Source organism: Lemur catta, chromosome 3 (genome assembly GCF_020740605.2).
Source record: "Lemur catta isolate mLemCat1 chromosome 3, mLemCat1.pri, whole genome shotgun sequence".
In the NCBI taxonomy this organism is placed as follows: domain Eukaryota; kingdom Metazoa; phylum Chordata; class Mammalia; order Primates; family Lemuridae; genus Lemur; species Lemur catta.
The window spans coordinates 81,119,796-81,136,607 of record NC_059130.1 but is presented as its reverse complement, the minus strand read 5'-3'; the positions used below and the strand labels follow the sequence as shown (position 1 = coordinate 81,136,607).

Genomic DNA, 16,812 nt, shown 5'->3' with positions numbered 1-16,812 from the left:
AACTCTAAACATGAAGCACAGTTCTGGAATAGTATAGCATAGTACACACATATGTACTCAACGTAGAGATACACATGCTGTTGAAAATGTTTTATTGAAGTCTCATTCTACCTATCCAAAGTCCAGAGAGGGATACACTTCAGAGATTAACTTGTATACTTGCAGTCCACATTTTCCTGTCTTACTACAGCTGTTATGCATCCATGGAAGCAATGTTTCTAATATTTACATGTTATTTTTAAAAGAATTATTCCACAACTGCTTTTTTCTTAGTATAATGTGTTTGAGATCTGTCCTGATTGATACATGTGACTCTAATTCATTCAATTTAATAGCTAATCGTTCTCAAAGAAGGTGATGATAAAAAGGAAAAAATAAAATAATAGCTAGGTGGTGTGCTATTACTATGCCACCATTTGTTGACCCATTCCTGCATCAATGAACATTTAGGTTTGCTATCTCCCTCCTTCACTTTCTTATTGTTTTTTTTTAATTTTTATTTTTTCCATTAAAAACATTCCTGCAGGAAGATGACTTTCATAATGACAGCATGAGGAGCTCTGCAGAACCTCTTCCTAGTAAAAACCCATAATTGATAAAAATTATTTATAAACCCCCAACCATTTATGTCTCTGACAATTGTTCTAAAGACAAAGTAAATGAAGATATTTTGCTCAAGAAAAATCCACTAAACCTTGGTAGAAACAGCGAAAGTCTGTGGCATTTGAGCAATAACTACTCCCTCTCCTAGTTTCCAGCTCAGTGTGACAGATTAGTTCTAGACAGGTGTGGCCAAGGACATTTTTCTTGGCTCCCAGTTGAAGATTACAGTTATCTCCCTGAGAAGGAAAGGCTGAAAGCATTTCTCATACCTTCCCCACAAAACTCCATGCTGCAGAATCTCCATATTAGGCAAGACTGACTGAGAGATACTGGGATATCCTCCTCCATCCACCCACTTTTTGTAGGGCAGAAACATTACCCCACGACAGCAAGCTGAGAATACTGGACCATGATTGCACCCCACCTTGCACATAGCACAGATATAGGATAGAGGATGGAGGAAAGAGGTTAGTCAGAAAAACTAGGGACTGATGCCCCAAAAAACAGAGATTTTGGTGGTAAGCAATTAAGAGGAGGCCTATAGCTCCAAGAGAACAATAAGCTACACCATAGGCCAGCTAGACGCCTATAAGGGGCAATCAGGGAAAGAGACAGCTAAGAAGAGCCTTTCTGGGACCAGAACAAATCTCAAAGACTGGCCTCAAAAAGTATTGCTGAGAAGCCCACATTAAATTGGATCAGCTTGAGAACCAATTTATTCCTCAGGCATGGATGAAAACAATAGAGCAATCAACTGGTAGTTATTGGAGATTAAGAACTGAGCGTAATACCTGCAGAGACAGACAGCTTAATAGAGAACAAGAAAAAAGCAGTCAAAGAGAGCCCTGCTAAAACCCATGTTATCCTACTGTGACTGTGTGCACACTCAAGTCTCTGTTCTCAGAGACCTAACATCAGAGACTTTACACTTTAGGGTAATTAGTCCAGCCCAGTCAGTAAACAAATAAAAGTACAAAGAGCAAGAATCCCAGGAGGGAGGGGACAGATCATTAACTAGAATTGCTGTAGTATATTATCTAAAATGTATGGTTTACAAGACACAATTAGAAGACATACAAAGAAACAGGAAAGTGTGATCCAAACCTAGTAAATAAAGCAGGCAAGTGAACCTGGCAGTGAGAAAGCCCAGGTGTTAAACTTAGCAAAGACTATAAGGCAACTTAATTAGACATATGCCCAAAGAACTAAATAATACTGTGGTAAGGGAAGTAAAGGAAGGTACAATGACAATGTCTCATCAAATAGAGTGTATCAATAAAGACATAGAAATTATAAAAAATAAACATGAAATTTTGGAGTTGAAAAGCAAAATAACTGAACTTTTAAAATTTAGTAGAGGGATCAATAGCAGGTGTAAACTAGAAAAGATAAGAATCAATAAACTTGAAGATAGTTTGGTAGAGATTATGCAATCCAAATAAAAGAGAGAAAAAAGGATGAAGAATAATGTAAAGGATGTCAGAAAAATGTGGGACACCATTAAACACACCAGTGTGCGTGTAATCAGACTACCATAGATGACTTTTAGATGATAGAGAGAAAAGAACAGACATTTTTGAAGAAAGAATGGCTGTAAAATTCCCAAATTTCATGAAAAACATTAATCTACATATAAAAAGGGTTCACACTAAATGCATCATAGTCAAAATGCTGAAAGACAAAGAGAAAATCTTGCAAGCTACATGAGAAAAATAGTTTGTTCAATAAAAGAGAACCACAATAACGTTAACAGCTGATTTGTAATCAGAGGTCAAGCATGGAGGTCTTCGCCTGTGCTTTGTAGAGTCTCTGGTGACTAAGAATCAGTGCCACCCCAAGGCCTGGAGCTTCGTACAGGCAAGAGACTGGGTGAGGCCAACAGTGGTGGCCGAGGAGGGAGGGATTTCTCAGAAGGACACTTCATGGCCCCTTATGATGTGACCAGGGTGCAGGCAGCTTGGGACCATCTTGGATGCCAACAAGAGGACTGCCTGGGTGGATAATAGGCCAGAAGAGGCACTGAAATGACAGATGCCCAAGAAGGAGAGGGGTATATTAAACTTAGGGCTCTGCACATGGATGGCACCGGCCCCGGTAGATAACCTGGGTGGGAGGGTGAGGTGGGGTGGTGGTGAAGGGAGGAACACATGGTGCAGAGAGATGAGGTGGTCAAACCCCTGCCCACTCCGCCTGGAAACTTTCAGTTCTGAAACTGGGTGGGGAAGGAGGAGCTAATCAGCTATAGTATGGAGTTCTATAAATTGTATTCTTATTGGGTTGTAAATTGTAGCCACCAATCTTCTTAAGAATAAATGTAAAACAAAATAAAAATTAAATAATAAAAAAAGAATAAATGTGAGAATAGGATCATTTGTTACGAAAGAGTAACCTGAAAAGTGATGGACCCTGCCTATAATTTTATTCAGAGACAGAAAGGTAGTGCAGAGTGTGTTGGGGTGTGCGTGGATGGGAATAGAACCACTTTTGCCTTGCACCTCCTTGAATCTCATTGCTGTCAATCTGTAACACAGATAGCATTTCATGTTTTCCAATTTTATCCTCACCACCCCATAGTGACATTTCTGCTGTCATACCTTTCTTTTAGAGGAGGACAACAGAGACTTTACAGGTTTAAATGTCTTGCTCCCAAAGTCATGGTATGGGGTTGAGCAGTGACAAATCCAGATGATCTTGAGCACTCACCACTGCCCCTCTTCCTTTTTGGGAGCTTAGCAAAAGGCTGGCTCAGAAGGCTTGAGGGAGCTCAAGGGCAGAACAACTTGGCACCAGGGAAGTCTGGATTTCCTGTTCTAACCCAAGCTGCTTCCTCACCCAAGGAGTTGTCCTTGCTACTTATTCATCTAGCCAGCTTTCACCCCCTGTCTATAAATATGTGTGATGCTGTGAGAGCGGTACCTCTCCTGAACCCCTCCCTGGTACATGCAGTACCAACTGGGCACGATTCCATGAGTACTCAGGATATCATGTGTGCCCTGTTCTCTGCCGTAAGTCACACAACCTCCACCCCGATTTTAAATTTATCCTGCAGCCTGTATGTGTCTGTGTATCTTGTAGGAGAGTGATAGGAGATTCACAGCCTGGGTTGCCATTTGGCAAAATCCACTCTTGGTCCATGATGCCACAGGTCATGTTATATTGCTTGCACACTGTGTGTCAGGAACTGATACAAAAGAAGAGGGGAAGGGGCCCTGGAGCCTTCCAAGTAGATACAGGCATAAGAGAGTTACAAAAGTGTGTGTAACAAAATCTTCATGTCATGCTTGGACAGCTTAGAGCCTCTCCAACAAGCTTTAAAAAAAAAAAAAAAAAACAGACATTTTATATGGTCAGAAATTTCAATTTTAGTCATCTATTCCCCAAGGGTTCTGGCTAACTGTGCTCACAATCTTCTTGACCCTGAGTCCTGTGCACCCCTTAGGCCAGCATAAGTCCCCAGGGAATTTCCATTTATTCCCCTAGAAGTGGGTGTGTACCTGACCATCTAGGATCATGGACAATGCACTGCAGAGCAGGAATGGAATTTAGAGTTGTCTTCACCAAATCCTTCATTTTACAGATGAAGAAACTGAGACACATAATGTATTTTGACAAATTTACATTTGAGTCTTCTACTTGGGTGATCTTATTAGGGAAAAAAAGTGGAAGACAAAGTCCTGGAAGTTTGGGAAGTTCAAGTTGAAGGCCTGATTTGTTTGGTTTTATTCTCAGTCTATCACTTGGCCTGTTTTCTAGAGATGCAACTTTGCAGTGGTTTACAAAGAAAATGCACATGCATGGGGCTCTCACTTCCATTCTTTCTTCTACCAGGCAAGAAGGACCAAAGCCTCCTCCTACACATTAAACCAAACAATTTCTTCCAGACACACTTATTCTTGGCTGTCTCAGCCACCTTAGGCTGGCTCCAGCCAAACACCTTCTCCCCATCCTTTTTTCTGTTTCTCATTCTCACAGTGCCAACTGCATTGGGTTTTCTCTGAAACCCAAGAAACAAAAAGGATAAGCACCATGGCTTCGTGGCATGTTGTGTTTTATGCTATTTAAATTACATAGGTATAACCACTTTGCTATGGTTTGGATGTTTGTCCCCTCCAAAGCTTCTTTTGAAACTTGTTCCCCAATGCTGCAGTGTGGGGAGGTGGTGCCCAATGTAAGGCAATTCAGTCAGGAGGGTAGAGCCATCACAAATGGATTAACGTCATTTCCCCCAAAGTAGATTAGTTATCCAGAGAGTGGGCTGCTATAAAGTGAGTCCAGCACCTCATGCTTTCTCTATTTTGCACATGCTTGCTTGCCCTTCTGCTTTTCTACCATATCATGACACAGTACAAAAGCCTTTGCCAGAAGCTGCCACCATGCCGTTGGACTTTCCAGCCTCTAGAACGATGAGCAAATAAACTTGTCTGTATAATTTATCCAGTCTCAGGTATTGTGTTATAGCAACAGAAAACAGACTAAGACATCACTTTGACGAAAATAGAGATCTTTTTATAAGTGTCAGCCCAGTTTCCTAGGCATTTTGTTGGTTTGTCCACATTGGCATTGTGGTCAAAGCTCCATGGACTATCAGTGTTACCTGGCCTTCTCTTTTATGAGCATTGTCTTCCCTCAGCAGCCAGACCCAGATGGGTTGAGCAGGTATGTGACATTTCTGATTCCCTGCTATACAATACTCTACCAGGGCCCACCAAAAGCTTACAATCTAGTTGCAATAAAAAATTACACCTACAACATAGGTAAATCCAATGTGAAAAAGACTGAGAATTGATACCTGAGGAAATATTTAAGGCAAAGAGGTACTCTTAAGGACAGAAAATATTTCCACATTTGTCCCCCAGACCTGCTTCCCAGGTTGGTTAATTGGGGACACACTCTACTTGGCCCTGGATCTAAGGCCAAGGTAGTGTTTCCTTATGTCATCCATGGAAACTGCTTCAACAATACTTGCTTTCTCTGTCTGCCAATAGGGAATAATATCTGCCCTGCTAACTTCTCAGAGAATCATGGTGAGGCATGAACAAAATAAAGTAAGCACAGTGGGACCAAATGTGACAGTCTTTATGGCTCACCTATGTGGCTGCTCCCAGGGCCCATTTTTAAATACTATTCACTATTTTCCACCACTCTGACCCAGCTGTGTGAACAGGCCAGAAGCAAATACATTTCTGACAAAGGCAGCAGGGGGGAGGCAAATTACAGTTATAACCCTTATGACGTGCTTTATGACTTACAAATCCCTTAAAGGACATTATTTCCTTTGATTCTCACAAGAACTTTCTTTAGTGAAGGAATCATTATCCACTTTTCTCTCCTGGATGAAAAGCTAAATTGTTCAGCACATAAATGATTTTCCCAAGGCTAATTCAGATGAGACAGCAGAGCTCAGATTTGGATAGTTTCCTCAGAGTCCATTTCTTCTTATCTCACACCTGTGCAGTCGCCAGAGTCTTCAGAACATGCTCCCATTCTTCTTACTCTCCTTTATCCATTCCTTCCCTACAACGTCATGCCCTAGGAACAGCGCAGAGGCGGTGTTTGACTGGGGAGAGGGTGAGGCCCATTCTGAACTTCAGGCTCAGCTTCTCATTTTTGGGGGCCCTGAAGGTAAATTTTTGTATAAGGGAAGTGAAGAAAATAAACAGCTCAGACCTGGCCAACTGTTCTCCAAGGCATGCCCGCTTTCCTGAAAGACAAAATCAAAAGACGAGTTGTCCTCCCAGGTGGCATTGGTGCCTCGCAGGGATTAGGATCCCCAATCACAACTTGCAAACCTGATCCAAGGAAGGGCTTTAGGGGCAGCAGCTCAAGTCTGACAACTCCTTGGGTTCACCCAAACACAGGAAGCAGAAGTCCTGAATCACAAAGCCAAATGCCTTCAGAGGGCAGGCAGGTGAGGTTGAGGGCTGAATGGGGAAGGTGTCGGACCATAGAATCAGAAGGCTGGACTAACCTAGAAAGTGTTTGTCTAGCCTAAGGACTTTAAAAACTCACATAAATATGACAAACCAGAAAAGGAAACAATAATTAAAACACTGTGCTAATGTTTACCGGTCCATAAAAGGCAACTGTCCAAAATAGAAATAAGTAACTATCAGAACAGTGTTTCTAAAGTACAAGTCATCTTTCCCTTATGCCACCTCCTCCTCCTTAATCATGGCATCCTCACTGGCATGGGTGGCCCTCTGTATCGGAACAGTAGCTCTTATACACAGTAATCCTTCTCCCATACAAGCCATTGCTTCTAAAGTGGGGCCCGAGGCTGGGTCCTGCTCTCCACAGCTCACACCCAGCACTGCCCTGGTCCCGTCCCACTCCATTATGTGTGGGTGAACTGGAGTCAGAAGGACAGAGGTCCAATTCTACTCCATGTGATTGGGGTAAATTAAGCAACCTCTCTAGGCATTAGTGAAGATGTATGTGTGTTTATGATGAGAACTTTATTTTATATATTGTGTGGGCTATTACACACTGAATCCCAAAGGGTCAAAAAATTTAATAATTTATATAGCAAAAAATGTATTTTAAAATGTCACCTAGATAATAGTAAACCTTCTAGCCGTATAATAGCTTATTGTTAAATTGATATGATTAATTTTGAAAACACAGGGGAGGTGGGGATAAAAAAAAATTTTGAAAACACAGAAGAATACAATTTAAAGCATGACCTTGGCTAGGCATGTTGGCTCACTCCTGTAATCCCAGCACTTTGGAGGCTGAGGTGGGAGGATTGCTTCAGGCTAGAAGTTCAAGAGTAGCCTGAGCAATATAGTGAGAACCCATCTCTACACAAAGCAGAAAAAATTAGCTGGGCATTATGGTGTACAGCTGCAGTCCCAGCTGCTCAGGAGTCTAAGCCCTGAGATCACTTGAGCCCAGGAGTTCAATGCTGCAATGAGCTATGATCATGCCACTGTACTCCAGCCTGGGTGACAGAGCAAGAAACTATCTTTAAAAAATAAAAATACAAAATAAAAGGAAACCTTTCGGTAAAACTTTTTGGGTGCAATAGTAATTAAAATAGATTTCTGCACATTATAGTTGTTTACTATGGTCCTTTCCCATAAGGTATCTTTTATTCTGAAATAAATTCAAATATATAAAACCTTGCTAAAATAATAAACAGAGCTTGTTTCTACTGAGTTACTTGTTAGTAAATTGCATTCCTTCCCATTTATTCATTCAGTCATTGATTTATATAAGTTTGGATTCATGGGGTTCCTATTTTTATTCAAATCGTGATAATCTGTTACTATCATTACTTGTTTTGATGCTCAAAATATTCCAGATTTGGCCATTAGATGCTCATTCAAGCTGGCATTTCCTGCCTTTTTGGCATAACAATATATATCAGATTTATCTTATACTTTTTGTTCTACATCTCTGAAGTCAGCCATATTCCAAAAAGTCTGGTTCCATTTAGTGCATACATGTATGTAGAAATCAACATCTGGGCACTAGGCATGCTCAGTGCACTCCAGATGTTACTGCTCTTAGGTCATCTCAGTGGACAGAGCTGGGGAATATATGTATGTATATGAGTAAATATTCAAATGTGTATATATCCCCATATTTACATCTAGATTTCTATATGTATTGAAAATCTCAGTTCATATCAATTACCCCCAAGAGCAAGCCAACGCCACAGAGTTCATTCTACTTTCTCTCATTCCCTATTTCTAACTTTCTCCCATAACTCCCATTATCCTTAATATATTTAGTCATTGGGTCAGTATCCCTTCCATGTAACTCATTTCCATCACTGCTAAGGCCACCCTGTACAGACCCCTCCTCATCGTGCTTGTGCTCTGAGAACTGCTCTAGGCTACTGCTGTCCCTTCCTCCAGTGCATGTCCTCCTCCCCGCACCTGGCTGACATACCTGACACCGCTGTCCACCACCATCTCTCCCGTGTGCATTTTATTAGCTTACTACCTCCCTAAGTAATGCATGTCCACAGCAAAAAGAGAAAATGAGCAGGAAAAATAGAATAAATAAGAAAGCAAAAAATATGTGTAATCCCAGAATCCAGACACAACCGTTTTGAATATTTTGCCTAATTCCTCATTGTCCTAGTAAGGATTTCCCTGTACTCCATAACTAGTATATTCTCTATAGTTAATTCTGTATGCTGCTTTTGCTACTTTGTATTTTTGCCATGTAATTGAATGTTCTTGCAAATTTACCAATGTATGCATGCCTACATTTTGTTCTTTTCCAGTAACAGCTTGTTGAGGAAATAAAATTAAATCATGCATGCAATGGTGCCTAATAAATGTAAATGTCCTTCATGATTATGTCATTTTATTATTGTGTGCCTGTGTTTCCCACCAGCATGTGTCTAATTCATCTCTGTTCCCCTCATTTTTTATCTTTTTACCCATCACAGATAGCACAATTAGCAACTTGTTTAAAATGATATCATATCAGCATATTGTAATGCCCAAGATTCTCCTAGAGGAATCCATATATTATGATGAAACTGGACCCAGGAAGTCAGGAACGAGGGTTAAAGAACTAACTCCACCAATGTCTACCTGTGTGACTGTGAGTGAACCATTTATTCTCACAGAGCTAAACTTCTCTCACTTGTCAAATACATAAAATAATCTCTCTTCTGTGTTAAATGGCTGGGCAAGTATCCCAGTAGGATAGCAGGTATGAATTTGCTTTTGAAAGCATGAAAATTAGGACTATTAGATTTCAAACCCTTGGCCTGGATGAAAGGATACTTGGACCCTGTCTGTGGTACTACCACTAACCGGCCATCACTAACCCACCTGGTCAATTGCCTCAGCAGTAAAATGAGAGAACTGAGGTGAGTTTCTCGCAAAGTTCTTTGCAGCTCTATCTCCTACGATCTAATGATGTTATTTGGAAAATGCGGAACTAGGCTCCAGCCTTTCATGAAGCTGCCTGTTGCTTTGATGGATCAAACAGGAATAATTTAAATGAGGAAAAGTAAATAGAAATATACAGATTATGCACATGTAGTAATTCCACACCTGGTCATCTTTCCCAGGAGAAGGGAGACTGCTGCCCACACCTCATTCTTCCAGGGAGGCTGTCTTTAGAAAGTGCTATATCAAGAGTGAGGAAAAGCCACTGTGTGCCAGAGACAGGGCATGGTGGAGAAACCATATAGTCCTGTTGACATTTTGTTAAACCTTGGGATTCTTCAGGTTCTTATCCCTGTTCCACTTAACTGGTCCTCATTCCATCATACCTTCTGCAGCACTCCCCAGGCAAACTGCTCAATTTCATTCTTACTCAGAAAGAGAGATGGTGAGAACACAACAGCCCCAGTATCACCCTCTTTTTGGATCCACATTGTTTGCAATGTGACATCATAGCTCTGCCCATAAAAAGTGACAGCCATTCCCCCTCCCCTTGCATTGGAAATGGCCTCATGACTTGCACTGGCCAACAGAATGCAGTGGATGTGATGTTGTGCCCATTCCCCGTCTGAACTCTAAGAGGCCTGTGTGCTTCCATCCTGCCTCCTGGGACCTTATCCATCACCATGTGAACAAGCCAGGCTGGCTTGCTGGAGCATGAAAGATATCATGAAATGTGCATGTTGTCCTAGCTGAGGACATCCTAGATCAGCCTACGGCTAGCTGACCACCCAGCCTCGATCGGAGAGAGCAAGAGAGAGCCCAGCCAAGATCAGCAGAGCCACGTATCTGATTTGTAGACGTGTGAGCAATAACATGATTTTTGTATCAAGCCACAGAGTGTTGGACTGTTTCTTATATAGCGATACATTAACACATTGGCGTCAGATGGTGCACATATGCATCATTCAGGTTTTTGACTCACTCAAGTGAGTCCCGATGACGCATTTGGGTGCCATTGAGATTTTCACACACTTGTCTTAAAATAAATGTATACAAGGCTATAAAATGTTCAATTTCTCCTAACAAACTTCATAACAGATGTTTCACGGATTAGAACAGTTAGATATGTGTGCAACTTTTTGTTGTATTTTGTGATTATTGTCGCCAAAATGGTGCATACATTAGGGCAGTAAGATAAGAGTTTGATGCTTGGGTTTTCTTTTGTAATCAAAGACAGCAGAAAAATCTATTTATAATACAATGGGGTATCCAGTTACACTTGATGAAATGACTGTACATCCACAGGGCAAGAATAAGATCTTTCAGAATTTTTTTGGCCTCTGCAACAGTTGCATGTGTTTATTGCTAAGTAGTGCTTTTTCCCGTTTTCCTGTTTGAATGCAAGAGTCCCTGCATTGTGTATGTTTGCTGGAGCGTTTGAGGGGACGAAGTCTATGTGTGAGGACCCAAATGAAGGGTCAGCATGCGTGTGATGACCTGAGTGAAAGTGTGCTTGTGTCTATGCAAGGGCACAGACCAAAAGGCATTGCTTTTAAACAAAGGAGAGGTATGGTTGGTGTGAGTTAGTTGTTAGTCAGAATTTGGGAATCATTCCCCCATATGCAGGTCAAGTGGGGATCCAAATGCCCTGATGCCAATGTGTTAATTGATACATATGGAATGAAATCAGTGAGTCTTAAATTGGAGAGGCCTTTAAATGGAAAAGTAAGTTACATTCTAGGTGTACTGGAGGGAGCACTAGACTAGAAGTACAAAAACTGGACTCTTAGCTGCTGTTCTACCAATTGTTTGGCCATATGATATTGGATAAAAAGAACTGTTTTATTTTCAGGTGCCTTGTATTAAAAAATGAGACTCCGCTCCTTCTCCTTCCTAATTATTAACAATGGGTTGCTGTAAAGACTAACTGAGATAATTTGCTTGCAAATCAAGTCTCTAATTAACAGGGCATAATACAACTCTCAATACAAAGCACCAGTGAGTCACTGGGTGTAGTTCTATTTATTTATTTATTTTATACTACAGCTAATGCAGAGGAGTAAATTTTTTTTAGCAGGTTGAGACAGGAAGCCACTACAAGGAAGATACTTTCATAACAGGAAGGAGAGGCATCCGTCATCACTTAGCCTACGGGATCCTTCTTCCTTTTAAAGCCATGGACATGTTATGAGACTCCTCTCATCAAAGGCGCAGCAAGCATTAGGCAAAGCATTGTTGTGGAATGCACAGAGGGTCACATTTCTAGCATTTCAGCATTTCATGGATGTGATACAGGAGAGGGACAAGGGAAAAATATAATAATTGAAATATACAGCTGAAACTTTTTGCTTTTTAATTTGAAACTATTACATTAATAGACAGGAAGCCTGGAAGGAATTACGACATCTTATATCTACTTTTGGACTAGCAGTGACTTGTTCAATGTGAACAAAGGTGACATACAACCAGAGGAAGAAGGACAAAGAGGTTATAATCAGAATCAGCCCACACAATCAGGACAGCACAGCACAGTGGGAAAACAGGGGCTTCGTAGTCATAAGGATAGAAGTTCAAACTGCATTTCTTCCCTTTCTGGCAATAGTGTCATCAGAAGCAAAATGATACTGTTTCAGAAAATCAATACATATTTTAAGTGAATGATAAGCAAAACTATAATGTACTCCACAGTGTGGGTTCTGTGTAGCATTCAGTTATTTTCAGTAGATACTGTTAGGAAGAACAGAAGCTTTATTTTATGATAAATCTGGTTGTGACTGAGAACTAACTCCGCCACATGAAATTTATGACTTAATTTTCATACTTTGCTAAGCCTCAGTTTCCTTATCCGTAAGTGATGATAGCAATTCGAACCTTGTAGACTATACTAGAAGAAATGCACCATGAGGGCAGTTTTGTTTTATTTTGTTTTGTTTTCTGTTTCATACATTCATTGTCACATCCTTAGGGCTGAATGTTTCACACATAATACATGGTCAGGAAATATTTTAAAATAAGGAAATGGGAAATTATTTGAAAAAATTTATACAACATAGTAATTCAACACCTGGAATATACTAAAAATTTTTGTTACTGATTTTACAATGTTATAAATTAAAAATACACTTTTGAAATTGTTAGCTTACAAACAGGAGAGAAAGAGTTTTCCCTTCATCCTATTTCCTACTTTTCAAGTTGTTTATTATGAAAATCTATTAAATAGACATAAAATTTAAAAAAAAGCAAAAGGACTTCTTCAGGGAGTTCTTATAGAGCAGAAGCCAACCTAGTTAAGCCAGTGACATTCAGGGTAGATAAATAACCCCTCTCCCTTGCCCCTCCGTCTATCCTTGCTATCGATCAGCTATATTTCTATGTGAATGGGCATCCCTCAAAATGACTTGGGAGATTTAAAAACTCAGTAAAGATGGCCGATGTCTCCCTCTTTGTGAGTGACAGGTGGGGTCAGGGTCTCTGTCTCCACTGTGCTGTAGGGACAGCACAAGGGAAGCCGACATCTCCAGCGGAGGCCGGGAGGGCGTGGGAAGGAAGGGCAGGCTGAGCACTGCCCAGCCAGGGGTTCCTGGTGCAGCCACCATAGGGAGATGCACGGGCACTGGGCGGGGCCATCTGAAGACATTGCAGCAAAAGCAGGGACTGCAGGGAGAAGAGCAGGGGAGGCAGGGAGAGGGAATCGGGACTCCCACACGCCTATCTATTACAACTCACCTATTGAGAAAGGCAGAAAGGCTTCCCTTTTCTTAAACTGTCCATTTTCCAGAAAATGCTCGGGATTGAACGTGTCTGGAGTGGCCCACTCTGTGGGGTCCCTGTGCAGCGCAGTCAAATTGGTCAGGATCATAGTCCCCTAGAAAAGACAGCAAAGACTCAGACAGGGCTTGACCCATCCAACACACCCACAGAGGGCCAGTGGTCCTCGGGCTTCCATGCCAGGGCCTGACCCTGCCTCCCCAACCTACCCACAGTCTCATCAGCCCCCTCCACCTCCCCAATACCACCACTTTGGATGGGACAGCTTACCAGTTGGACTAGATTTGCCTGCTGGGAATTTTACCACAAAAGTCTGGCTACATTTGAGTATAGAATAGACCTTCCCTACAGAGACAGGTCAGTGTAGGTCTTGGGCGGGGACGTGTATGCATGGATGGGAGAATAAGGCAACAGCTGCTCAGACCACATTCTACCATGAAGTGGTCAGGAAGTGCTAACTGGGGCAGCTCCACACAGGGAAAGGACGTGTCATTCACCTGTGTTTCTCCTATTCTCTTCCCTCCAACATCTGTACACTGTCCCCACTCCCCATAGCAGGTCCAATAACAGCATCAGGGAGCCCAGTGAGCGGACCCCTCTCCAGCCAGGTACATACTAGCAAACCCAGGAAACCCCAGAGTGAGCCTTTCCCTCACTCTGCCTTCATCCAACTCATCAGTGAGACTGGTCCATTTTACTTTGAATTTCTCTTGATTCCGTCACCTGCGTTCCATGCCCACCACCACTGCCTTAGTCTAGGCTGCCACTTTCCTGTAACAGCCTCCTAAGCTGTGCCCACATCCTCTTGCCCCTTTCAATCTGCTCCACGCCCTGAAAGCAGAGTGAGCCTGGAGCATGATCTAGTGACATCACCCCACAGGCTCAGGCCTCACACTCAGGACCCTTCAAAACCTTGTCATCACTCTCAGGGTGAAGCCCCTTCACCTGCCCCTGTCTTGGTGCCTCTCAGCCCCTGCCTGTGCTCCCTCTACGGTGGTCTACTTTCAGGTTCTCAAACACATCATGAGTTCTCTCATTTCAATGCTTTTTAAAATGTTTATCTCACCAGGAAGTTTCTTCCTCCCCACTTTGTCACTGAGCTAACTGCCTCTTATCCTTTAATCCTCAGCTCAAACCTCACTTCCTTCTGCAAGCCTTCCCTGAGCACTCCTGCCAGTCTGCACCTGTATAGAACCCAGTGAGTTGTTTCCTTTGGGCAGTTACCATGGTTGCAAGGATACACTTGCATGATTATTTTTCTCACAGTTGTCCAGACCTGAGCATCTCAGGTGCCTAACGAATATTTGTTGAATTAAAAAAGAATAATGACTGCCATTTTGAGTACTTTGCATACTAAGCACTGGGTTAAATGCTCTACATGCATGATCTCATTTTACCTTGTGGATCCCATGAGGTAGGTTTAAACACATTTTACAGATGAAGAAATTGAAGCTCTGAGAGGTTAAATGTGCCCAGAGTCCTGCAGTGGAGAAGGTGGAGCTATGACTTGAACTAGGTCAATTTGATGTCAAAGGCATGGCTCTGGCCTCTGTAACATATAGTTAATTTGATTTTTCTGTTCCCAGGATGTTTGATAAAGCTGACGTTAAAAATCAGTGGTAGAAGAAGTCTGTTGAGCTGGGCTGATTCCCTGGAGTTAAATGAATTGCTAGAAAAATGCAAACAGTACCTGGGGAATTTAGACCTCAGCCTTCACCCACAAGACGGTCAATCAGTAAAGAAATAGTAAAGGGACCGTTATCAGTATGCAATGGGCAAGCTTTTCTGGTTCTGCCTCCTGAGATATTCCCCAGGGAGGACACACTTGGAGGGACTTAGACAGACTGGAGTAGAGCCACAGATGCTGGCCAAGGTGGGGAGGAAGCAAGAGCATGAACTGCAAAGGTGCAGTGTGGGGAGAGGACACCAGGGGGCGCAGGAGAGCCGTCTGCACAGATCAGGAGAGTAGAAGGTGCAGTGAGATCATAGTCCCTTTGTGAGGACAGGGCGTTTTTCAGGGACCAGTTGAAAAAGTTGCAGGGAGATGCTTTTAGATTCAAAGAAAAGCAACTCCTATGGAAGGAGCATTGTATAGTACAACAAATGAGAATACATCGGGTTCTAGATCTCCAAATCTCGCCACTTTGTAGTTGAGAGATCTCGGGCAAACTTGATTTATCTGAACCTGGACTTCCCAATCCATAAAATGGGAATAACAGATTTATTCAGAGAAATGAGTAAGACGTTTGGAAAGAGGCTGGATCCACGACATAGAGTGATTGCTTAGTAAGTGTTCAGTCCTTTCTCTCCTTTCTAATACTTGATTCTGCACTCACTTGGATTGGCTTCCTCGTGAAATAGGAAGTTCCCCAAAATGAGGTTGGAAATGAAAGCTAGAACAATACCTGTGGGGATATTAGGATAGAAACACCAGCATTAATGTGATCTTGGCCCAGTTGGTGACAAATGTCCTTTCACATTCGTACATTTTATAACCCCAGGACTGTGAAGCAGAATTTTCCACAGTCTGGCCAGTTCCCTAGTCCTGTGAGATGCTCTACCAAGGCAAACTAAAGACATCTGTGGCAAAGTCTGACCTAGAACTGCTGCCTGCTGTGCCAACAGAGATTCACAACTCACATTAGCATAATGAAAATGCTGAGAGCCCACAGCAAAGGAAAGCCAGTCTTTGCCTAAACACGTTTGGCTTGGAATCCTCCCTTCTCCACTCCCCACACACCTCTTAATACCTAGTTAAACTAACATTCTAAAGGCCACACATGCAGGAAAACCTAGTATTATATTAGCTATGACACAGCTTTCTCCCCATTTACATGACTCCTCAGGACAAGAACACATGTCACTTCTCAAGTTCATATTTCCACCTTCTCAAAAACAGGCTTGAAGAACTGAGGCGGGGAGTGCCTACTTACCTTGGGGAGGTGGTAGCCAGCCAAGGTGGTATCGACTGTCACTTCCCGGGGCACGTTCAGGGGGATGATGTTGCCCATCCTCTGCACCTCATGGATGACGGCATTGGTGTAGGGCATGGACTCCCGGGCGGCCAGGCTGGGCTGCTGCCCCTGGCCAAGCACTCTGTCAATCTCAGCGTGTACTTTTTCTGGAAAAGAAGAAGAAGTTCCATTATTTTTTAAACTTTTATGCTTTCTTCTAAAGATGTAGGAGTGGGCTCCAAGATCTCATTTGCTGTATTTCAATTACTGACCAGATTGCAAAGAAATAAAATTGTTCTAAACCCTTCCAAGGCATTTTTTAGAAAATTTCCAATTCCATAATTCTGTTTGAGCCTGGCTCAGCTAAGGAATGAATAACCAGGATCATCATGCTCATAGAAGGATCTTGTCTTTTCGATTCAGGCTGCTATAATAAAACATGACCTGGAGTGCCTACAAACAACAGAGATTTATTTCTCACAGTTATGGAACCTGGGATGTAGAAGATCAAGGCACCAGCAGATTCAGTGTCTGGTAAACACCTACTTTCTGGCATATAAATGGCACCTTCTCACTACCTCCTCACACGGTGGAAAGGGAAGGCAGCTCCCTAGGATTTCTTTTATGAGGGC

The 16,812-nt window shown here is 42.2% G+C and overlaps 1 protein-coding gene across 3 annotated transcripts in view; it reads right to left on the bottom strand.

The window, feature by feature from the left end:
* Nucleotides 1-5,657: 5,657 nt before the first annotated feature.
* LOC123635586 (cytochrome P450 2J2-like) overlaps nucleotides 5,658-16,812 on the bottom strand; it is a 37,739-nt gene continuing 26,584 nt past the window's right edge. For 2 of the 3 annotated variants that reach the window (XM_045547895.1, XM_045547892.1), the window contains exons 7-9: nucleotides 16,160-16,347; nucleotides 13,185-13,323; nucleotides 5,658-6,304 (exon numbers count right to left, since the gene is read on the bottom strand). In XM_045547895.1, coding sequence (XP_045403851.1) covers nucleotides 6,126-6,304; nucleotides 13,185-13,323; nucleotides 16,160-16,347 — 506 coding nt within the window. In that variant the 3' untranslated portion in view covers nucleotides 5,658-6,125. The remainder of the gene's footprint in view (nucleotides 6,305-13,184; nucleotides 13,324-16,159; nucleotides 16,348-16,812) is intronic. The other variant, XM_045547894.1, reaches the window with a different exon arrangement.